At 36.6% G+C, this 23,414-nt stretch overlaps 1 protein-coding gene across 1 annotated transcript; it reads right to left on the bottom strand.

Annotated features, from left to right (window-relative positions):
- Positions 1 to 667: 667 nt before the first annotated feature.
- On the bottom strand, positions 668 to 4,386 carry LOC128244164 (zinc finger MYM-type protein 1-like). The gene is made up of 4 exons (XM_052962180.1): positions 3,401 to 4,386; positions 2,311 to 2,530; positions 1,276 to 1,536; positions 668 to 721 (listed from the first exon to the last, which is right to left on the bottom strand). The coding sequence occupies exons 1-4, from the start codon at positions 4,384 to 4,386 to the stop codon at positions 668 to 670; spliced, it is 1,521 nt and encodes a 506-aa protein (XP_052818140.1).
- Between the last annotated feature and the right edge of the window lie 19,028 nt (positions 4,387 to 23,414).

Below are 23,414 nucleotides of genomic sequence, written 5' to 3' on the forward strand. Positions count from 1 at the left end.
CTGATAAGCTCATATTCCAGTATCTTCTTAAGATTATGTTTTTCTTAATTGTTAAGCATGAGTGTTTTGATTGGACTAAATTTAAAAGCAAAAAAGTTAAAAAAAATCTTAAACTGAAGAAGCGAATGCAATATATTACCTAGACTTCAACAACATGTTACATAATAGTTATCGGTAGGATATTAGGAAGAAATACAGTCAAACCAGTTTTAAGCGACCAGTCAAAACCAAAAACTAGGACAGTGTGGTCTTTGAAAAAGGTGTTCAATTAATGCAGAACGCTTTTATAAGAGCGTTCTAGAATAGTTTCTTTTGGCATTAAGCCTCCAGCTGTCATTAATAATCTTCAATAGTGTTTGTTAATGACCGTCTTAGAATAAGATACAGTCAACCTGTCTTTAGCGGATCTATTCCCTAAATATGGCACTGTGCATAACAATGGTTATTAAATTCTGAATAAAAGAGCCAGGCGACGATCTATTTTTCTTGCAAATATGTCAACGACATGTTCGGCGTTGATATTGCGTTCGCTGTAAATGTTCATCAAACACAGGCCTGACATTCGCTCAGTTGTCATGGTTGAGTAGGGAGCAGGTGAAGTTACAGTCCACTTCGCTGTCCAACGTTGACACTCTCGCTCGAAAGTCGGCTCGTCATCTGGCAGGTCTTACTTGAACTCCTGGAATATTTCTATCGTTACGGCATGGGTGAGACCGTCGACCTGCAAATAAATCTTTATTGTATTTTCGCACTTATGCCATTTAAATATATGCGGCCAATGATCCGGTGCTTATTAGATTAAAGGGTTTCATTTGTTTCATTAGGATTTTATTATTATTGTGGAAACGATCAATAATTATTTAATTTTAATATCTTAAATGCATGCGCATGTAAATAAGTTAGCATAAATGCTACACGATTATTTGGTAAAAACGCACGTGATGAATCAGCTCACATACAGTATTAATGTATTCAGATATTAACCCGTTCACGGGCAGGCAAGTCGTGTACATGCGCGATATTTTTTCAACTTCCGATTTTGTTTTCTCACACTCCCTCGACCTTTTGGTAATATCATTGTGAAAATGTCAAACAACTTGGATCCAAATGAGACGCCGAGCTACTCGGCGTCTCATTCGGATCTAAGTTGTTTGAATATATAACGATACTCGGGGTAAGGCAGTGAACGGGTTAAAACCTACATGGTATTACCAATGTAGTTTTATGATTGGTGCATTGCAGCACAAACTATTCGTTTTTCCTTGATTACACTACCTTTGGAGGCAGCTGATACTGTGCTTTGTACCGTCCATTGCCTTTCAACAGCCGTGCGTCTAGATCAAAAAGTAAATGGTCTATGAACGGCAGGTACATGTTTGTCTTCCAGTACTGGGAAGGGGTCTCTGCTTGGGCGTTCGGTCTGTGAACTTGACGTCCAAATCGCCGTGGGACCGACGGCTCTACATCGACGTCGTGTGCAGTTGATACTGACTTGTCGTAAAGCGCATCCCATACGTCGGCATCGTTACGTTCAGCCTAAAAAAGAATTTATACAGGATGTACTACACAAAAACAACCGTAAACGCATATTTAATAGCTGTAGAAAATGGCAGCTCTGAATATCTACTAGATGAACAAAATGACACCTTGTGTCAGAAGCTGTGTAAATGCTTAATAAAACTATTTGAGAAATATACGATCCGTCATGGGTTTTCTTTGGAGATCAACATTTCTTAAATGGGTCTAGAAATTAACAGCTATTAACCGAGACAATTTGCGAGGTTAATAAATGTCTTTCTCGAGACGAACTTAAGAAATCTGGATCTCCAAAGAAAACGAGTGACGGATTATTGTTATTACCTAATCAGTTTTGTGTATGAAATGCGGTGCGTACGAATTCACTTCGTTTTTTGTTATCACACATGTTCCGTGAATTGTTCTCAAATCGAAGATAAGAGTATTTATGTGATAAAAGGGCATATCAAAAGTAGATTGAAGGTCTTGCAGGGCACACCACATGCAAAACAAACAGCCACCCAATCAGATCAAGACCAGACGGCACAGAAAGGCAGTGCAACGTGAATACCCTGGTCGCACATAGCGAACGGTGGTTCCTGCTGCGCTGCGCATAAAACTATAACTGGTCGCCCTTTAAAAAGTATATAATCGTTTAAACCCATTCACTAGAAGTTTGAAGCCTTTGCCGTTTAGTTTGTTGTCGCCCTTTTTGCTAGATAGTTTTCCTTGTCTTCATATATGTTATTGTAAAAGAGTCTAACAATGTTTATGAAGTAAAGGTTTAAAGATTACCTGTAGCATCGCTATGACAAAACGAGCTTCACTGGCAGCTTCTAAGAGGTCACACGACTTGTCCTGCAAAAGCTTAGACAGGCGTACCAATCCGGACAATACATGCTCAACAGCAACCAAGGTGACGATGAAGCTGAAATTCTGGATTGAATGGTTATATCCTGCTGCCTTCGAGTCACCATAGTTGTTAGCTAACTCTTCGAGGGATGTCACCACAGTTCTGGAAAAAGCTTTACCATATACATATATTCACGATGTAGCTTGTGTTGAAACACTAATGTGGATATGGTTTCGTTTTTGGTTTCGCAGCTTTCAAAAATATTTCAGTTAATTCTTGGTTGGTTAGTGATACTAGAAAATTTGATCTATAATTAAGCTGTAGATGGCATAAACACAATAATGCGTATCCTGTTAAGCACGACTTTAAACGCAATAACAAGTCCTACGCTATGAAGACCGAGATCATCCTGCTTAACCCTTTCGCCACCGAAGTTGCTTAAATGCGCATTTGGAAAGGTGCAGTCACAGACCAGACACCGCCATAAAAGGTGGCGTCTGATCTGTGACTGCACTAGTTTTCAGCCACTTTTATTCCCGCGTTAACCATTTCGGAATGGTCAAAGTTAATTTATTCCTCCACGTTTCGGAATAGTCAAAGTTTATTTATACATCCCATCATTTATTTTCGTTAAAATATTGTATCTAAAACTAGTCCCGACCGCAACCTTAAAATATGTCAGCGACAGAATAACCATGTAATTTATTCCTCATTGTTCCTTAATAACAGTTTTAAGAGATGAGCTCATACATTGGTAAGAGATAAGCAGTTATGATGACATATCTGTTTTTAATTCAAAAGTGTATATGGGTTATGTCATATGAAAAACTAATTTCGGAAATTTGCGAACAGTGAAGAAACAGATCAGTTGGCGGCTCAGCACAGTTTGAAAAATATCTCCCCTGTTCTTCATATAGATTTTAAATCGTAATTTACGAGTATTAAGAATGAGTGTGACCAACACTCAGCAATTACCTCACTAAGTGTGTGTGTTTGTTTAATGCGGCTAATAACAATATTAGCAAAGCTTACCTGTAAGAACAGAGGAATGTATGCAAGGCGTCGGATCTGGCGGCCCACCGAGTCTCGCACAAGGACTGCAACTTCGTTCGACTTTCCATTTCTTCACGGCACACGTTGTCGTTGTTGAGGTTTTCTTTGAAATGAAGCAATCTCTTTGCCGAGTAATTGAAGGCCAACGCTATCGTCTGTACTACGGACATCATGTTTCTGGCAAAAACCTCCTCCGACGCATGTATGATGGCCAGGTTAAGGCTGTGTGCCTTGCAGTGAGTATATACTGCACCTGGAATACGGGCACTAATCCTGGCTTGAACCCCTTTGTGATTTCCGGACATGTTTGCCGCTCCATCATACCCTTGACCTCTCTTTTTCTCAATCTGTACGTTTGCGCCAAGCAGATTGACAATAAAGGCATCTGCCAGTGCTTCCCCTGTAGTGGACTGACACTCTCCGAAACCAAGAAATTCTTCACAAAGCTCATGTTTTGACGAATCGTAAAACCTTAAACAGAGCGCCATTTGCTCCATCGTGCTGGCATCTGTAGCTTCGTCGGCGATAAACTCGAAACATTGGGACTTGTTGCAGGCAGACACGATTTCATCGGATATTTGTTTACCACAGATGCCTATTAATTCGTTCTGAATCTTTGGTGAAAGGTACATTGATCTTGGGTCCCCATGCTCAATGTGCTCTCTTAGAGCCGAGTCGTGTTTTGCTTGGAATTTGAGTAATGCAGTGAAGTTCCCCTTTTCGTTTCCATGTCCCCTCAGTGCAATGTTCTGTTTGCCGCAGAAAATTATAGCCTCGACAATACTAACTAGAATTTGTCGATTTTTCTCAACAATGGAATTATATTGACTGGACAAACAGCGCTCTATATCTTTCTTCTGGCCACTCATGACTGCGATGAAGTTATCAGCCGCCTCACATTGAGAAAGGTGACCCTCTGACTTGTCGTGGTTTCCAACTACTTTTACAACATTGCTCCAGTCCATCAGCTGATGTTTTACTAGAGCTTTACTCCGTGGATCTGGCCCGGAAAAAACGTGGCATGGTGCACAGTAGAGCCCGTCGTCTTTTACGGAGTATCTCAGCCATTGGTATGTGGAAAACACTTAGCCTGAAGAGAGCTGTATCTTCCTTGTGCATATCTAAAACACAAAAAGGGAATCCATATAGTTGAGCAAATTCGTTTTAAATCTTAATTTACAGTAAAAGGTTCCAGTTTACTTAACTTCTTGAGCAGAGAGCTTGCTCAATCTGAACTTCTTAAAGTCAGAACATATAAAATGCACCGGTAGTCAATACTTTGACTAGAACAAACGGTCAATGAAATTCAGGGATTAATTCGATTTTTATTTTAGATTGAGCAAGAATCTTAGCTTGAGACGGGCAAGGTAAAAGTCAGACATGGTCCGACTTTTACAAAGTTACTCGAGTCGTAATCGTGCTGAAATGACCATGATCAGAGAAGTTATGATGAGCCCTGTCATTTGAATTTAGTTTTTTACATTACAACATTATGATTTGGATTTACTAGCAATGTATTTTATCACATGACGTCGCTTATCTCCGGGTTTATAGTGTAACGAGTTCGTATTTCTTATACGTAACACGTTTAATATAAGATGACGTTGACGTCATCGCGCATGCATATTGACGTAGTTAAAGGTAGCATGCACGACGGCGCGTTTAGCTGTAATGATGACGATAGTTTATGTTGTATGTGTTTGTTTTGTCATGTGATAAAAAGAATCTTACACTCGTTGTCAATTGATATCAAGTTTTATTAAACTCGTTCTGGAAAATGTTATTAAACCCGCCAGATGCTCGTTTAATAACCTTTTCCCGAACTCGTTTCATATAACTTGATATCAATAGACAACTCATGTAAGATCCTCTATTTATCTGTCGTCATTTTAGTATGTCATAAGGTTCGATAAGGATGTTTTAATAAACCATGCAAGATATATCATAACATTATATAGTACTGACCTGGAAGGGAACTTATACTGGTGAACGTTGTTCCAAGTTGCGGTTAATAGCTCTCTTTCTTCTCACTGTCGTCTTTTGCCCGAAAATATCACCGTAAGGCGGATTAAATGTCTGTTCAGTCATTTTTAAAAGTCCCGCCTTGTAAACATCATTCGGATCATTTACCAGGAGGTCAACAGGATCCACACCGATTTGGCAGGTTATGGGAAAATACATTCGGAACTCCTCGGCCATTTTATCGAAAACAACCTCGGATGTATGCCGGTACATCAGTTGAAGAAGTCCGTAAATTTTTGAATAATATCATTAATTAAATGTAGTGTTTAAGAGTTTTATTCATTGCTCTCAGTTTAAATTGATTGCCAGTGAAGTGAATTATTGCAAACATGATTAAGATTCCTAAGAGTTTAGTCATAAAGTTTAACAACTAATTCAGATTACTACGCGATCTATTTGCAGCGGACTTAAACGTACCACTTTTTGAGTATGTAAACCGTCCAAATACATCCGAGGTTGTTTTTGAAAATAATGGCCGAGGAGCTCCGAATGGGGAAAATAACGCGTGTATAACTTAAGCTGAGATCTACATCGTGATCACCTTTTTTGCGGAATTTAGGTATTACACTATAAAAACCAACAAACGATAAAATACTGACGTAATTATTTCTTATACCCCCCCCCCCCAGCCTTTACTTTTTATTGCATTTTTGGAACTTTTATTTTTTCGCTTTTTTCTGACGAAGTGTACGCATTGGCGTACTGGCGTATGTATCAAATCCCCTATTGAGTATAAATAGTTAAACTTGAGGGGAAGTAATCATGTGTTGATAAATATACTAGAGATGTACTGATTTTGGTTTATAACTACTTAATAAACTGTTGACCTAACTTGACTCAGTGTGTGTATACCATGTGATAAATTGCGTCATAAATGCTACGTCGGAAGGCAATATTTATTAGTTTCGTATGAATAATTTAAACATAGATAACTTTGCTATTTCTTCACCATTATAAGCGCAGTCTAAGCCACTTAAAGAACTCCGCCGCTCGGTCGTTTACCAGAGTTTGATTGAGAGTTTAGTTTCTTAAAACACCTCGACAAACCTTTTCGCAAAACCGCTGCTTGATGGAGCACTGTCAAACATTATTTTGGAAACATGTTTGTCGAAGTGTTTGAAGAATCTTATTTTCTAATCACACTCTGGTGATAAAAAGGCGTGGCTCTTTAAGCGGCATAGACTGCTCTTTGTTTCATTTAAAACGGGGCAGAAAAAGAAAAGTTCCTTTGTTTTAAGTACGCTGTGACTTTTTACAATGTCACTGTTCACAGATAAAATGGAATCCTAGGGAAAAAGCACTCATTTAAGTGTTGATTCGCAAGAATGTACGAGTTGTCTCACTTACGTTACAATGTCATTTTTTTATCTTAAATTACATCATTTTATACCAACCATTTACAGTAGTATTACATATAAGGAATGTTAAACATAATGGTTATTATTAACTAATGTTTCCAACTTTATTTCAAATCTATAGCTGTTTTGATACAAAGCATAGAACAAAAATTACTTATTTCTATGCTTTGCTTTTATTTGTAAGAGAATTATGTAATGTTTATATACATGTAATTGTATATATGTATATATTATATCAAACACAAAAGTGTTAACATTTGGGATGGATTTTGTATGTAACCCAAGAGTAGCAATACTATCTACTAACATTTTACTTTAGTATCATCCACACATTCTTACAACAGTAGACATAGTGCTGGAAATTTTAAAGTGCCACAGGCTGACAGTTTTATATTAAATACTTTCTTTTATCAAGCAATCCAGGACTGGAACAGTCTTCCAATAAAGTTAAAAGAATTGAAAAATAAGAATACTTTTAAAAAAAGAAGTGAAATCACATCTCATTGTTGGTATGAAATGTGCAGAAATGGAAGATTTCCTATTTTATTAATTGTTATTCATTTAATCTTGCATATCAGTCCAAAGATTTTTGTCATATTATGCTAAAGTGTCATATGGTTTTAACAGTCGGTTGCATTATAACTGTAAAAGTTCGATATCAAACATTTAATCAGTCTTTAACTGGTCAAGAGTACATGCATGTTATTTTTGTATAAGAAAACCTAATTTAAACAGCTTACAACTTAGATCTTGGCAAATAATTATATTTGTCATAAGGACCCCATTGGAAATAAGTTGAATAACTTTAATGGGTTATCCTGTGTTATATATTTGTCACATTGAATTAAATCTTTGTTAACACACGTATGTATCCAAAGCATTCTAATGATGTTGTGCTTTAGTATAGATATCATCACTAGTACTTGGTTAATCAGTCTGTGTTATAACTTTATGAGATATTTGGTTTGTTACTATGACATATATATGCACGAATAAATCTATCTATCTACGAAAAATGAAGTATATTAGGCCCATTTGAAAATGAAAGTTTGCACTGGTTTATGTTGTAACTACTAAGGACCTAAATTAAAAAAAAACACACTCTAATTTAATTACTTATATAAAAACATTCACCATCTCTGAGTGTTACAATAACCAACCTGTGCAAATTCGCTTCGTTCAAAACGTTTGAAGAATTGAAACTGATATGTCGAGGTAATGCAGATTTATAACATCGCAAAGGTAATGTCACTTTAATCAAGTAGTTTAGCATTCCAAACTACACGCTATATATCAGTCATACAATAAGACTTCATAACAAATCAACTTAAGTTAGCCATAGCTGTTTAACGTCCCTAGTTAAAGTGCATGTAATTAATATTGTCTACAAAAATGCTGAGTAATAGTCAGTGTTCACTGTTAACTTTGTTTACTTGAATATTTATATGTTCTATGTAGTTCTTTGTAGTAAATGTGGTATGTTCAAATAAAGAAATCCAAATGAATTGAAACAAATGTTATTTTTTTCTGTTTGTTCTCTCACTGTGTGGAAACGGACACCGGATATAGCTCAAAAAGTGATAAGTAAACAGACAATTATGCAGTTGTTTTTCTTTACCAGAGGTAAGATGCTGTGTTAACGCATATTTACCGTATCCACAAATGAAACAAGTGTTTGAACTAATAGCTGAATGCTAAATTTGGCCTATGGTATACTTTAAAGTGCTTACGATTTATCAGACCTCGAAAAATGTTTCTTCAAGTCTGAGATGATCACCTCGAAACTTTCAGAATTTCGACAAGTATTGTTATTTTTAGGAAATATATCGAATAAATAAAAAAATACTGAATCGAAGGATTTCACAAGCATAAGCTCAACTACTTTTATTGTAAGAACTGGCAATGTAACTTTTAAACTGTTAAAGATATGCCCTTAGAAATGTTCACATTTCTATACTGGGGATAGCTGTATTATGTACTGAGGATAGTTTCAAAGTTGAGAAATGTGTCATGGTGATAACATGTCAAATGGGACAAAAATTGATAGTAACACTGTTAATATACAATATACATGTATGTCTATTTCGAACTTTCAAATAATCTGCAAAAAGTGAGCACAATTTGATAATAAATTATTGAGCAAACTTGAGTTAACAATGAGTTTGATCCATGCTCTCCTAAATGAACGTATATTATGCAAGCTGCTTAATTATCAGGGTTGGTAACAATACATACTTTCTCACTGAAGTGAACGAGCAGAGACCATTATTCTGTTCTAAGTAATAGCAACATCGGCCCAAGCTTAGAAAAAAGCTTCACGTGTTCCGAATTTGAACACAATATCTCATTCCCTACTGATGAATTTCTGTGTGAAAAAACGTACCTACTTGATTTACAAAGCAATACTATATATATATGAATAGCAAACACCACATACATTCTACGGCCATATCTTTTGTGTTCCTCAATAAATCAGATTACCGTCGTATTTCAAATATTTAGATATTTGCGACTCGAACGTTCATGCTTGTGAAAAACACATCATGGTTAACTAATCTGTATGAATGAAACAGTTTGAAATGCATACAGATACAAAAAACAGCAACATTTTTTTGCTCTCATCCCTCGATATGGACAAGATCAAACAATTTCCCTCGAACTCGCGTATAGGTAAATGGCCATGATCATTATAACAGTCTCGTGATTCTAAATACATCGTTACTATCCTCAGTCCACTTATTAGCTATCCCCTGAGCAGTAATTTATTTGCTTCATTTATCCCCAGTACACCGCCAGGGCATCAAAAGGTATGAATATTCTGTAACAACAAAACATATATGGTATTGATATCTTACACATTACTAGATAATGTTATTAGAATGAAATCGCTCGATTCATTTTTTATTCTGATTTTCAATTTGTTGATTTATGTTTGAAATCATACCACATAAATGAACATTTGTGAGCGATCATGCATTTTAAGGCGAGAATTGGGCTATTATACAAAAGAAGAGATACATTTTCCATCATAGTCGTATATTGCACAGAATTAAGTTATTCGAAACTCTTCGATTTTGATAAATATATTACCATAAAATACAAAAAATGATAGAAAACTTTCCATGTGTCAAAATCAAACGCTTATCGCTTTTTGAGCTATATCCGGTGTCCGTTCCCCCACAATGTGTCTGTCCAAAGGAAAAGCGACTTTTTAAAATGATGTTGTATGGATAATATCGATCTGTTTTAACCTATATAGAAAACGTTAAATAATTCGAAGAAGTTTGTGTATTTGGTTTGAATACTCGGGCAATTTCTAAGCTATCCTATTCCATTTAGCCAAATTACTTGCTAGATTTGCAAAATATTTTTTTTTTATTTATCATGATTATCAGATAATTTCATTTAAAAGTCTCAGAACCCTACAAAATAAGAATATTGCATTGAGTAGTATGCCAAAACTATAGGGCTTCACTTTGACTGTAAAAGTGTTCCCGATTGTTCGAGAAATTGGTGCCAGAATATTTAGTATTGATCTGACTTTAAAATTTGTTGAAGTCATCTTTGTAATCAGCAGCAGCAGAAGCAGCAGCATTTTGAAGGGCAGTTATATAATTGGTATTGTTTAAGCCTTCACCATATGTTTGTCCGTCCGCATGTCTGTCTGCAGAACCCCTGGCCAGATTTATTTTATCAGAGCTATTTTTCAAGGTAGAATATATAGGTGAGACGTTATCCTAAACCATTTTTCGGATATTGATAAAGATTAACTAGTATGAAGCTTAGTTATTTATAATTCAGTTTTAATATTGCTGGTACACAGATCGTTCTGATCTACGTGCCTTTTACAGACTCCTTAGTACAGTCAGATACTAGTTTTGTTATTAAAAAAGTGGAAATTTTTATGTTTAACTTGTTAAAAATCAAAGATTAGAGTGACTCTCGTTTTTAAAACCAGTACATATACATGTAGTACGGAGATGATTTTTGAGTGATAAACCTTTAACTACTTACCAATGCCCCCCCCCCCCCCCCCATCACACAAGGCCACGTTCCCAATACGTCCTCAAAAATCTGGAAGGACGCAGTCAGAACTTGGTCAACGTAGAAGGAACACAGTAGACACCGATAAGGACGTGGTATGGTCTTTATGGACGTGAAGGACGTGAGCGGACTTTGAACATGTTAAAAAAACGTAGTAAGGACGTGGTCGAATCAGGACGTAGTAAGAACTTAATAAGAACGTATTAATGACGGCATGGATGTAGTGACGGCGTAACTAAAACCAAGTAGGAACTTGATTGACATAGTGCAAGCGTGGTACTAGACGGGGAATACTGAATTGCGTTCCCATCGCGTTCTCTCTAAGTTGTCATTGCGCTCTTCCTATGTCAATGGAATTCTTACCACAACCTCTCCATTCTTTTACTACAACTATGGTATGGACGTGGTGCGCGCGTATAAAAAACGCATTGGACTTTGTGCGCGCGTATAAAGAACGAATTGGAAGTGATGCGCGTGTATAAAGAACGCATCGGACGTGGTGTGCGCGTATTATAAAGCGCATCGGACGTGGTGCGAGCATATAAAGAACGCATCGGACGTGGTGCGCGTATTATAAAACGCATCGGACGTGGTGCGCGCGTATAAAGAACGCATCGGACGTTGTGCGCGCGTATAAAGAACGCATCGGACATTGTGCGCGTGTATAAAGAACGCATCGGACGTGGTGCGCGCGTATAAAGAACGCATCGGACGTGGAGTGCGCGTATAAAGAACGCATTGGACGTTGTGCGCGCATATAAAAAACGCAATGGACGTTGTGCACGCGTATAAAGAACTCATCGGAAGTGGTGCGCGCGTGTAAAGAACGCATTGTACGTTGTGAGCGCGTATAAAGAACGCATCGAACATTGTGCGCGTGAATAAAGAACGCATCGGACATGGTGTGCGCGTATAAAGAACGCATTGGACGTTGTGCGCGCGTATAAAGAACGCATTGGACGTTGTGCGCGCGTATAAAGAACGCATCGGACGTGGTGCGCGTATATAAAGAACGCATCGGACGTGGTGCGTGCGTAAAAAGAACGCACCGGACGTGGTGCGCGCGTATGAAGAACGCATCGGACGTGGTGTGCGCGTATGATAAAACGCATCGGACTTGATGCGCGCGTATAAAGAACGCATCGGACGTGGTGTGTGCGTATTATAAAGCGCATCGGACGTGGTGCGGGCGTATAAAGAACGCATCGGACGTGGTGTGCGCGTATTATAAAGCGCATCGGACGTGGTGCGCGCGTATAAAGAACGCATCGGACGTGGTGTGTGCGTATTATAACGCACATCGGACGTGGTGCGCGCGTATAAAGAACGCATCGGACGTGGTGCGCGCGTATAAAGAACGCATCGGACGTGGTGCGCGCGTATAAAGAACGCATCGGACGTGGTGCGCGCGTATAAAGAACGCATCGGACGTGGTGCGCGCGTATAAAGAACGCATCGGACGTGGTGTGCGCGTATTATAAAGCGCATCGGACGTGGTGCGCGCGTATAAAGAACGCATCCGACATTGTGCGCGTGTATAAACAACGCATCGGACGTGGTGCGCGCGAATAAAGAACACATAGGACCTGGTGTGCGCGTATAAAAAACGCATTGGACGTTGTGCGCGCATATAAAGAACACATCGGAAGTGGTGCGCGCGTGTATAAAGAACGCATTGGACGTTGTGCGCGCGTATAAAGAACGCATCGGACGTGGTGCGCGCGTATAAAGAACGCATCGGACGTGGTGTGCGCGTATTATAAAGCGCATCGGACGTGGTGCGCGCGTATAAAAAACGCATCGGACGTGGTGCGCGCGTATAAAGAACGCATCGGACGTGGTGCGCTCGTTTTTTAAAGCGCATCGGACGTGGCGCGCGCGTGAATATGTGCACAGTAAGAGCGTATTTGGAACGTGTGAGACCCATTGAATGCCTGACAGGGACGCAGTAAGGACTTAGTATGAATTTGAGTAAAGCATTTTTTTAAAGAATTTGACCGTGTCCTCGCTGCGTTTTGTCGAAATTTCCAGGACGTAGTGTGGTATTCATGGTAATCGTCTGGTGTGATAGGGGTATAAATAATGCATTTTCTTTGGTTGCTACCCGTGGGACACCCCTCACGCAAAAGTATAGCTGATGCCATAGCTGTCAATTTTCTATTTCCGGTTCGTTGAGAAAAATTGATCCGATACTCTTAGTCTTTTTATATAGTTTAGTATTCACTCGTTGTTTTTTAGTACAAACATTTTATGAGCATAAGTCACTGAACTTTTATTAATGATTTTATGCTGCAAATATGACGATAGCGCGTATAAATTAAACAGGGCATGAATACATGACCACATTACTACGCCGCCATTTGTTGAATGGAAATTTGAAAGGTCGAACGTGTTAAAGGGACTGTACTCCGTATGATAAAACAGCGAAAAAAAAGAAAATTGTCGAAAACTGACATAAACTTGGTATCAATGTGTACAATGCATCATTGGAACTTACTTACTGAAGTACCACATAGTTTACAATTATTATTTTTTCGCAGTTTTCCATTTAAAAAACGTTTTTTTGGTGCCAACCTGGTGTACAGTCCGTTTAACAAAACAATTGCAGATAATCATTGGATAAAAACATTTTTCTTAGTTTTAGAGTTTGTTTCATGATACATGGGTATCAGATACTCCCCTCGGCGAAGATTGATGATCGTCGACCCTCCGGTCATATAACCGGGAATTAACGATGATCGTCAACCCTCCGGTCATATAACCGGGAATTAACGATAATCGCCGATCTATTATATGTTGCTTTTTTTAGACTATCTGCGCATGCGCGCATGTAGTCTTAAGACCGCAAACTCCAAAGAACTAGTTCTATTCATGTCGTTTTAACCATTTTTTTTGTCTCAATGCGCTCTATGTTTAGCAGAATGACGTCGAAACCATAAGAATAGATTGTTCGTATTGCAGTCCGAGTATGAGTTTTTGCTTGTTCGGCTATTTCCGCGCTGTAATTATGTATCCAGGCGTTTTTTTAGCAGAATATAACTATTTTTAGATCGGTATATTTATCAGATTAATGAGGGTCAAAATAATGGAGGCTCTGGAAGAAGGTAACATAAGGATATTTACTCAGATATTAGTTTAGCCCATGATGTTCCAGAAATTATTACCGACCGCAAGTGTCCCATCGCCTGCAGGATTTGTTTTTTTTAACCTGACGTGACCCTGAAGCACGCTTATTTGTAATGGTGCTTTTTTATTTTACTTTTATGAGATAAGAAACAAAAATAATTGTCTGAGTGTTAGAATAGTTGTATCTCAGGTTTCGCGTTGCTATTGCTTCAAATACTATACATTGTAATTTACCTGCTACACAATAACAAGATACTATTCATTCTTTGATTTTAGGCGTTTATACTTCTGTTGAGATGTTTTCATTTTTTGCATAAAATCCCCGTTCCGGTATATTCTTGGCATAGTATTAGACATAAGGCTTTCAATTTATATAAGCACACATGCCCTGACACGACAGTAAAACCTGTAAAACTTCCAAAAAGAGTACGAAGCATTCATAACAGCACTAGTACTATTCCTACACAGGTACTTACATAAAACATTAATAACATTAAATTTATCAATATTTTTCTAAAAATGCACAATCTTATTCTCATTCATAGAACAGACAAGTTCCGATAATCTAAAAATAGTTTCAACTACATTAACTGACCGATATTCTAAACATAGTTTCTACATACATTAACTGATCACATGTTTGTCCTCACCGCGGGATAACGACCATCTGATAAGCTCTGCATTATGAAAGGAATTGAATTGGCACATTTAAAGGGAATTATTGCTGAAGTTGCTTTGAAACAAATGATTTATGCTCATAAAAGGTAATGGTATATATGATGTATTATACTTTCCTGTCGTATTATATCTAATCAAACAACGAAAAACCTTTAGAAACGATTGAAAGGGGCATGCATTGTAACATGAAAAACATTGGGATGGGGGGTTACATATACAAAATGACACCAGACGCCATAAAATAGATAAAGATATGTTTGTTTCCTCGCCCAATCTGGGCACAAACTCTCTTGACCCTCGGCACAGGTTTCGCTTTTATCTGTGTGCCCTTCACCCATTGCCATTCCCATTGTTCAAATCAAATTTGCAAGTCTAACATATTTGCCTGCAGATAGTCTTTCAGCGCATCGCGCTTTGATTTTAAAATGTAATTTTCTTAGTTTGAGTTTACGATTTAGATGAACATTCCTCAGTATAATGTAATGAACGCTAGGTGGCGCTGTAAGTCTGCACGATGAAATGTGGTATTGGTCAGTGAATTGGCAGTTCATCTTCGGACAGTCAAACTGGCAGGACCTGTCCCCAATTTCTCGAAACTTCTTGAGCTTAACAGGCTTAAGTCGCTTATTTCAATTAGCCTAAATACATAATGAAAATGGATTTTGATTAATGAAAAATGGTTTATTCTGATAATCATACAGATCATTCCTACATAGTTTCTAAATATTCTTGAAGAAGTAAATATAACACATTTTATAGAACAACAAAAACAGTGAGATTAGCTTAATCCTGTTATAAGGGACTTAAGAAGTTTCGAGAAATTGGGGCCATTATTTTTTTTCAAATAGTTTACAAAAATTCAACAAAACTCGTTGACTTATCATATGGTACATTTTTTTTACATTCAGTCAAAATATATTTACTTGTGTGCTAAACTCAAGCTGTGTTTTTTTTTGTAAATAATAGTCTTGTTTCGTGATATTAATTCGCGAATGATTTTCTTCGTGGTATTTTTTTTTTAATTTACACTAAAAACTGAATCTACAGCATAATAACAAACTAGAAAAATAAAAGCGACTACCGAATTTTAATTTAAAATTTAATGTTTTTAAAGGGCAGAATCTTTAACGGAGAGGTAAAGAACATTTCCAAATATGGTAACGCCTGGGATGTATTATTGGTCCCAGGTAACGCCTGGGGTGTATTATTGGACCCAGGTAACGCCTGGGATGTATTATTGGTCCCAGGTAACGCTTACAAATATTTTGAGTACGCGGAGCTTTAACAGCCCGATGATCATTGAAATTCTTAAAGATGCACTCTTTCTCCAAGATAAGATTTACCAAAATTTATGATATTGTTTTAATGTTCCAAAAGGGATGAATAAATGTCAAAAACAATGATTCTTATAAAGGATACCAAGTTTAATTTGAAAGAAATGAGCATAAAACACGGTATTTCTACCTTATGAGACTATAGTAGACCACAGCAAATCTTTTAGCATTCACCAATCATTTAATATTTTTGCGCTTTTTGCCATTAAATGCACAGTTACAATCTTGTTATCAGTAATTAATATTTTCCATAAATGCATTATTTAGCAAGTAGTTTAAGGTTTATTAGTCAAAATTGATGTTTGTTATACATGTGTATGTATTGATTTCGAATAAGAGTGTCACTTTAAAGATTAAGCGTAGTGCTTAATATAGGGCAAGCCGTTTATTTGCTAAAAGTGTGGGTTGTATTTTTAATAGGGTTTAAAGTAAATATGACGCGGGAGATTGGACGACATAGTTAAATCAAAGCGCCGAAAGCGCTGAAAGACTGTCGGTGATGTAACTTGAGCAAGATAAATGTGATTATAAAAAGCACAAATATATCGGCCCTACTTAATCATGTATCCAATAGCCTATAAGATTTTTAATTCAAGTTTCCTAAGTTTGAACCGCTTTAAATCAGTTAAATGCATATTCATTATGTTAGAAATGCTTCAATATGCTATAAGACGTGGCTTATTATAGTTTAAGTAAGCAATTGCATGCCTTCATTAAATTAGAGTATGTTGAAGCCAATGTTTTTAAAATGCAAATACAATACAAACTATACCCACAATTCAAGGGACAGAATGAAAATATAACTTTAATATGATTCTCTTTTAAGCCTGAAAATGCCTCCCAGAACTTCTATCAACAGAATCCAGATATCTACAAAATTTGTGCTCTAGTTACTCTTTCTTTGATATAAAAGTGAAAATAAATCTGCATGGTGCTGTGGCATCATACCAAGAAAAAAACCTGATATCTTCAAAATGTGTTTTCTGGTTTGTTTTTATTATAAAAGTGAAAATAATTCTGCATGATGCTGAAGAAAAAAAACTAATGTCCTAAACTTCAAACCTGCAGCATTAATAAGCGCCATGTTGTCTAGAATAGTTGGACAATTGAATGAAATATGCATTGACCGAAATGACACCTGGTTTTTCATTGACATAAGATGCCTTTGATGCAGTTTTAAGACCATTCAAAGTATGAAGGGTAGTCGGTTCAGTTTTAATCATATTCAGATGATTGCTGGTATTTGCTGATAAACATGTACCCTCTTAGTAGCAGGGAAAAGATGACATAGTTTTAATGACCAACATTGGTGTTGTGACCTTGACCTCCAAATCCAAAGGGGTCATCTACTGGTCAACTCCAGCCTAAATGCCAAGTTTTGAAGGCCCTGAGTGCAAGCTTTGTCGAGTTGTCACACAGGCAAGCTTTTTGCATTCAATGTCTTTGTGACAAATCAATAGGGCCCATCTACTGGTCAGGCCCAACCTCGAAGTCAAGTTGTTTAAGGGCCACGGGTGCAGGCTTTGTCCAGTCATTATTCGGACAACCTTTATGTATTCAAGGTCATTGTGACATTGACTTTTGACCCAGTGATCCCTAAAATCAATAGGGTTCATCTACTGGTCAGGCTTAGCCTCCATGTTGAGTTTGAAGGGCCATAGGTCCAGGCATTGTCAAGTTATCACTCAGACGTGCTTTGACACGTACCTGCTCAAGGTCGCTGTGACCTTTGACCGGATGACCTCTAAAATCAAACAGGGTCATCTACTGGTTAAGCCCAACTTTCATGTCAAGTTTGAGAATAGGTCTAGGAATTGTGGAGTTATTACCCAGACAAGCTTTGATCTACTGGCGGACAGACGGCCGGACCAGGCAACATGTGCAAAGCAATATACTCCTCTTCTTCGAAGGGTCCATAATAAATTGAAATTGATTAAATATTTTTGTTTATTATGTTAATAAACTTACATTTCATACAACAAGTACCATTTTGATATTTTCAAATGCTCATTTGTGCATGTACATGGGTTTTTGATCTGACGATGAAAATGAAACCACATAGTGATATCCCTCCTACCAATTTTAAATTAAAATAACCATGAGAAAAAAAGCATTTTATCACTGCACCATGAATTAATTATGTCAAACACAATAAATGTCAAGTTATTCAAGAATAATTTCACACTTTTCTTTTGATGACTTAAGTGCATTCCTGACAACAGGTTTTTCCCATTTGGCACACAGTTATTTCATATTGGCCTAACAAGGTCAGATCTGGAGTTGGGTCTTCACCGCTGGACACCATCTCTTTATCTCCACAGAAAACACACTGGTATGAATTACACTGTAGCGCCTGCAAAAAAAAGATGTTATATTCTAACTAAACTCTGCATCAATATTCAATTATCTTTTATTGGATTTAAGTAAATGCCTTTGTTTTAAAAGGTTTACCGTATATAAATTAATGCATTTTTTTCAATTTAAAGCTGCACTTTCACAGATACAACATTTTTACAACTTTTTTTATTTTTTGTCTTTGAAAGAACAATTTTTTGCGTAAATATCTTCAAACCAATGATAAAAAATTGCTGACAAAAGATCAGATCGCAGATTTGCATATTTCCGCTGAAAAATTAATGTTTTATGGCTTAAATCTTTAACAACGGTTTAAGAAAAATGCTTAAAACATTATTTTTTGAACTTTAATATATAGATATGCAATCTTAATTTTTGTCATCCGTCTTATATAACTGTTTCCATGGATTTTCGCAAAAATTGGCTCGTTCCAAGACAAAAAAAAAGTTGTCAAAACGTTCAATCTGTGAGAGTGCAGCTTTAATGCAAAATCATGTAAGACGCTTTGACATGGATTGTTAAAACAAAAAAGGCATATGATTTGTGTACAGATTAAACAATATAAATTATAAATGTGTTTTTTAATTAATAGACAGGTACGTAGCAACAATTTCCCGTTAAAAAGGTGCCGAAATAATGCTTAAATTTGTATATATGCAGCTTAATCATTTGCATTTCTTTTACTTTGATCATTTAAGTCAAATGAGTTAGACATGATAATACATTAAAATTAGAAATATATTTTTGGGCATCAATCTATAGTGTGTGCCTTCAATCTTGAAATAAATTTCTTCTCAACAGGTGCTAAATTTATAAAAAATAATATATAAACCAAAATTTTGATTATGACATACCCGCATAGTTAGTGGTCCCATAGCTGCTCAGAAATGCTGACAAACAAAGTGCTGATGTATTGCCAGGGAATAGTGCTGCTTCAACCAGAAACGCAATTCTTCCTTAGAGCGGACCAGCTCCTCAAATGGTTTCTGTCATTTCTGTGAATTGAGAATTGAGCCCAATCAAAACATTTAAAGTCATTTAAAGCTGCACTCTCACAGATTTACCATTATTACAATTTTTGGATTTTTTGTCTTGGAATGAGCAATTTTTTGCGTAAATATCTGAAAACCAGTGATATAGGACTGCTGACAAAATATTAGATTGCAGATTTTCATATTTCAATTCGAAAACTAATGTTTTATGGCTTAAAGCGTTACCAACGGTTTAAGAAAGATACAAAAAAACATCAAATGTTGAACTTAAATATAAAAAATTGTGACTAATTTTTTGTCAGCAATCTTATATGAATGGTTTACCGTACATGCATTTTCGCATAATTTGGCTCGTTCCAAGACAAAAAATAAATAAGTTGTCAAAACGTTCAATCTGTGAGAGTGCTGAACTCTCACAGATTGAAGGTTTTGACAACTTCTTTTACTTTTGGCTTTGGAAAAAACTAACGAAAAGCAGTATAAAAACTGATGATATAAGACTGCTGACAAAAGATAAGATCATGTTATTATATTTACATTCGTAACTAGTGGTTTCATGGTTAAAAGCATTACTAAATACTAAATACTTTATAAGTAATGAGATTTTTGGAATAGAACATCATCTTTTGACCGTATTAAAATAAGAAAACAGCGATCCAATAATTATTGGTTGTCTTTTTTGACCGGATTGATATAAGAAAACAGTCATCCACTTTTTCCTGTTGTCTGTTATGACCAGTGTTCAGAAATTCACATAAAAAATAATTCATTCCAAGACCAAGAAATAAAAAAAAGTTGTTAAAACAGTCAATCTGTGAGAGTGCAGCTTGAACATTTAAAGTGATATGCATTACCTATTCACACCCTGGCTACACAACTAGTACATTCATCAGCTTTACTGATTCAAACCAGGCACATTTATATTGATAGACAAGCATTTTACCAACTGTGCTTGCCAGTAAAGTTCTCAATTGAATTAGAATTCAAAATTTATATACCTTTGTACATTTTTTTTGCAAACTCTAATAATAACAAAGCTGTTCAATATATACCCGACAGTGATCTAAACTGGATTTATTTTTTTTAATTTGTCATTAGAGTCGTTATTTTTACATTAATATATTCTGGGTCACGAATACCGTTAAACATGTACACAACCTGTCAGATTTGTCCCAGATTTACAGATATCAGGATACTTAATAAACAATCGACACATGTAAGTGTTTTATGATTTCTGAACATGTGTTTGTGGCATAATGACATAAATAAATATGTGTTTAATAGTAGGCAATAACATTTTCGTAGAAATGTGAATTTATAACTGAGATACTTTCAAAATCGTGGATCTCTGGGCAAGGACCGTTCGCTACTTTTTGCTGGGATTGTGGACATCACGAGTCTGCCACAGTAAAAAAAAATGTCAAAAGACTCGTTGACGACCATTTAGGTGGGCTAAACCCTCATCCTGTTTTGCACAAACCTGATTAGATGTAAGTGATTGGAAGAATGCCATATAACTGGTCTATTTTTTTTAGACAATTGAACAACATATATGCTCTTTTTAACCAGGTTTTCACAAAGTGAAACCTGATTATTAGAATGGCGAACGTCGTTGTTCGGGTGGGCGGGTGTCCGGGCGGCGTCAAACTTACCTATGAAACTAAATAACTTTAGTAAGGGTTGACATATCTTGACCAAACTTGGTCTATAGAAAGAGTTTATGGGTACCTTTCATGGGATTGCGTTTGGGGTCCCTAAGGTCAAGGTCAAGGTCACTGTTACTAAAAATAGAAAAGCGGTTGAAACTGAATAACTTTAGTTAGGGATGACATATCTTGACTAAACTTGGTCTATAGGAAGAGTTTATGGAGACCTTTCATGGGATTGCGTTTGGGGTCCCTAGGGTCAAGGTCAAGGTCACTGTTACTAAAAATTGAAAAACGGTTAAAACTGAATAACTTTAGTTAGGGATGACATATCTTGACTTTACTTGGACAATAGGAAGAGTTTATGGAGACCTTTCATGGGATTGTGTTTGGGGTCCCTAGGGTCAAGGTCAAGGTTACTAAAAATAGAAAAACGGTTGAAACTGAATAACTTAAGTAAGGGTTGACATATCTTGACCAAACTTGGTCTATAGAAAGAGTTTATGGGTACCTTTCATGGGATTGCGTTTGGGGTCCCTAGGGTCAAGGTAAAGGTCACTGTTACTTAAAATAGAAACACGGTTTAAACTGAATAACTTTAGTTAGGGATGACATATCTTGACTAAACTTGGTGTACAGAAGGAATTTATAGATACCTTTCATGTGGTTGTGTTTGGGGTCCCTAGGGTCAAGGTCAAGGTCGCTGTTACTAAAAGTAGAAGACAGTTGAAACTGAATAACTTAAGTTAGGGTTGACATATCTTGACCAAACTTGGTCTATAGGAAGAGTTTATGGATACCTTTCATGAGATTGCATTCTGGGTCCCTAGGGTCAAGGTCACTGTAACTAAAAATAGAAAAATGGTTCTAACTGAATATCTTTAGTTAGGGTTGACATATCTTGACTAAACTTGGTCTTTAGTAAGAGTTTAGGGATACTTTCATGGGATTGCGTTTTGGGGCCCCTAGATTCAAGGTCAAGGTCCCTGTTACTAAAAATAGAAAAACAGTTGAAATTGAATAATTTTAGACAGGGTCTACATATCTTGACCAATCTAGGTATAAAGGAAGAGTTTATGGATACATTTCATGGGATTGCGTTGGGGTCCCTAGATTCAAGGTCAAGGTATCTGTTACTAAAAATGAAAAAAATGGTTAAAACTTAATAACTTAAGTTAGGGTTGACATATCCTGACACAACTTGGTATAAAGGAAGAGTTTATAGATACCTTTCAATGGATTGCATTTGGAGTCCCTAGGGTCAAGGTCACTGTTACTAAAAATAGAAAAACAGACACAGGCTGAAGTTCTTCTGTCAGTCATTAAAAACCTGGTTTCGTCGCATTGCGGCGTTTCTTGTTTGATGGTTGTTTCAGGTTAAACAACAACTAAAAATGCAAAATAATTCTAGTAACGTCTAAACGGGTTTGTGCAAAAACTGGGTGGGTTTGAAAAATATTGAAATTGTATTTAGTGAAGTATTTTATGTTTGAAATGGATAATAAAGGTTTATATTCATATTTTACCATGTAAGTACAAAGCTATTTTGCACAAAACAAGCATTAAACACATGATCTACCTTTCCAATAAAACGAAACTTGACTGACACAGACAACAATTATGCCAAGCGGAACAACTCGACCCAATCGTAATAACTCGGCCACTTCCGACAAGCTTTATGATAGACCTTGTAAATACAATTGTAACAACTCGGCCAAAACCGAAATGCTCCGATTGTTGTAAAACTGTGAACTGCAGCCTTGCGTTATGTTTTGACAGAATGAATTGAAGAAAACCCCATCAAACTCATAATTATTCGTTGGATATTTATTTTTTGTGTACGGAACTAATATAAAATGACATTATCTAGTAATATTTCTTGTTTTTATGATATTTTATGGATGCAATATGCTTTAACCCGGAATCCCGATTGGAACAGCTACCCACTTTTGGTACAAAACAATTTGTATGTGAAGGATTTGCCATATTAATAATCGTAATAAAAATTCGCCAACGTACAATTATTTGGACTAATAATCAACTCTGACTTGAAAGTAACATGGAGACGTTGTAGTGAAGGATTTGCCATATCAACAAGAGCTGTCACAGAGACAGCGCGCTTGACTATTCCGCCGCTTTTCAGTGTAAGGATTGAAAAGTTTTGGCGAAACATGCATGGATCACTGTTAGATTAGATTTCAATGCAATACATAATGTGCGGAGATATTAACATAAATGTGGTTACATGCAAATTCTTAACCAGAATGTTTATGTGTAATAAGTAATAATAAAGGGCAATTATTTGCCAAAAACAGTTATCTAACTTGGTTATTCAATTAGTTTGGGTGGTTGAATACCAGTGTATAAAGTCTCAATGCAATACATCAAGTAGTTGCTGAGATATTATCCTATGTGTGCTTACATGCAAGACCTTAACC

The sequence above is a fragment of the Mya arenaria genome, chromosome 8 (genome assembly GCF_026914265.1).
Source record: "Mya arenaria isolate MELC-2E11 chromosome 8, ASM2691426v1".
Classification (NCBI taxonomy): domain Eukaryota; kingdom Metazoa; phylum Mollusca; class Bivalvia; order Myida; family Myidae; genus Mya; species Mya arenaria.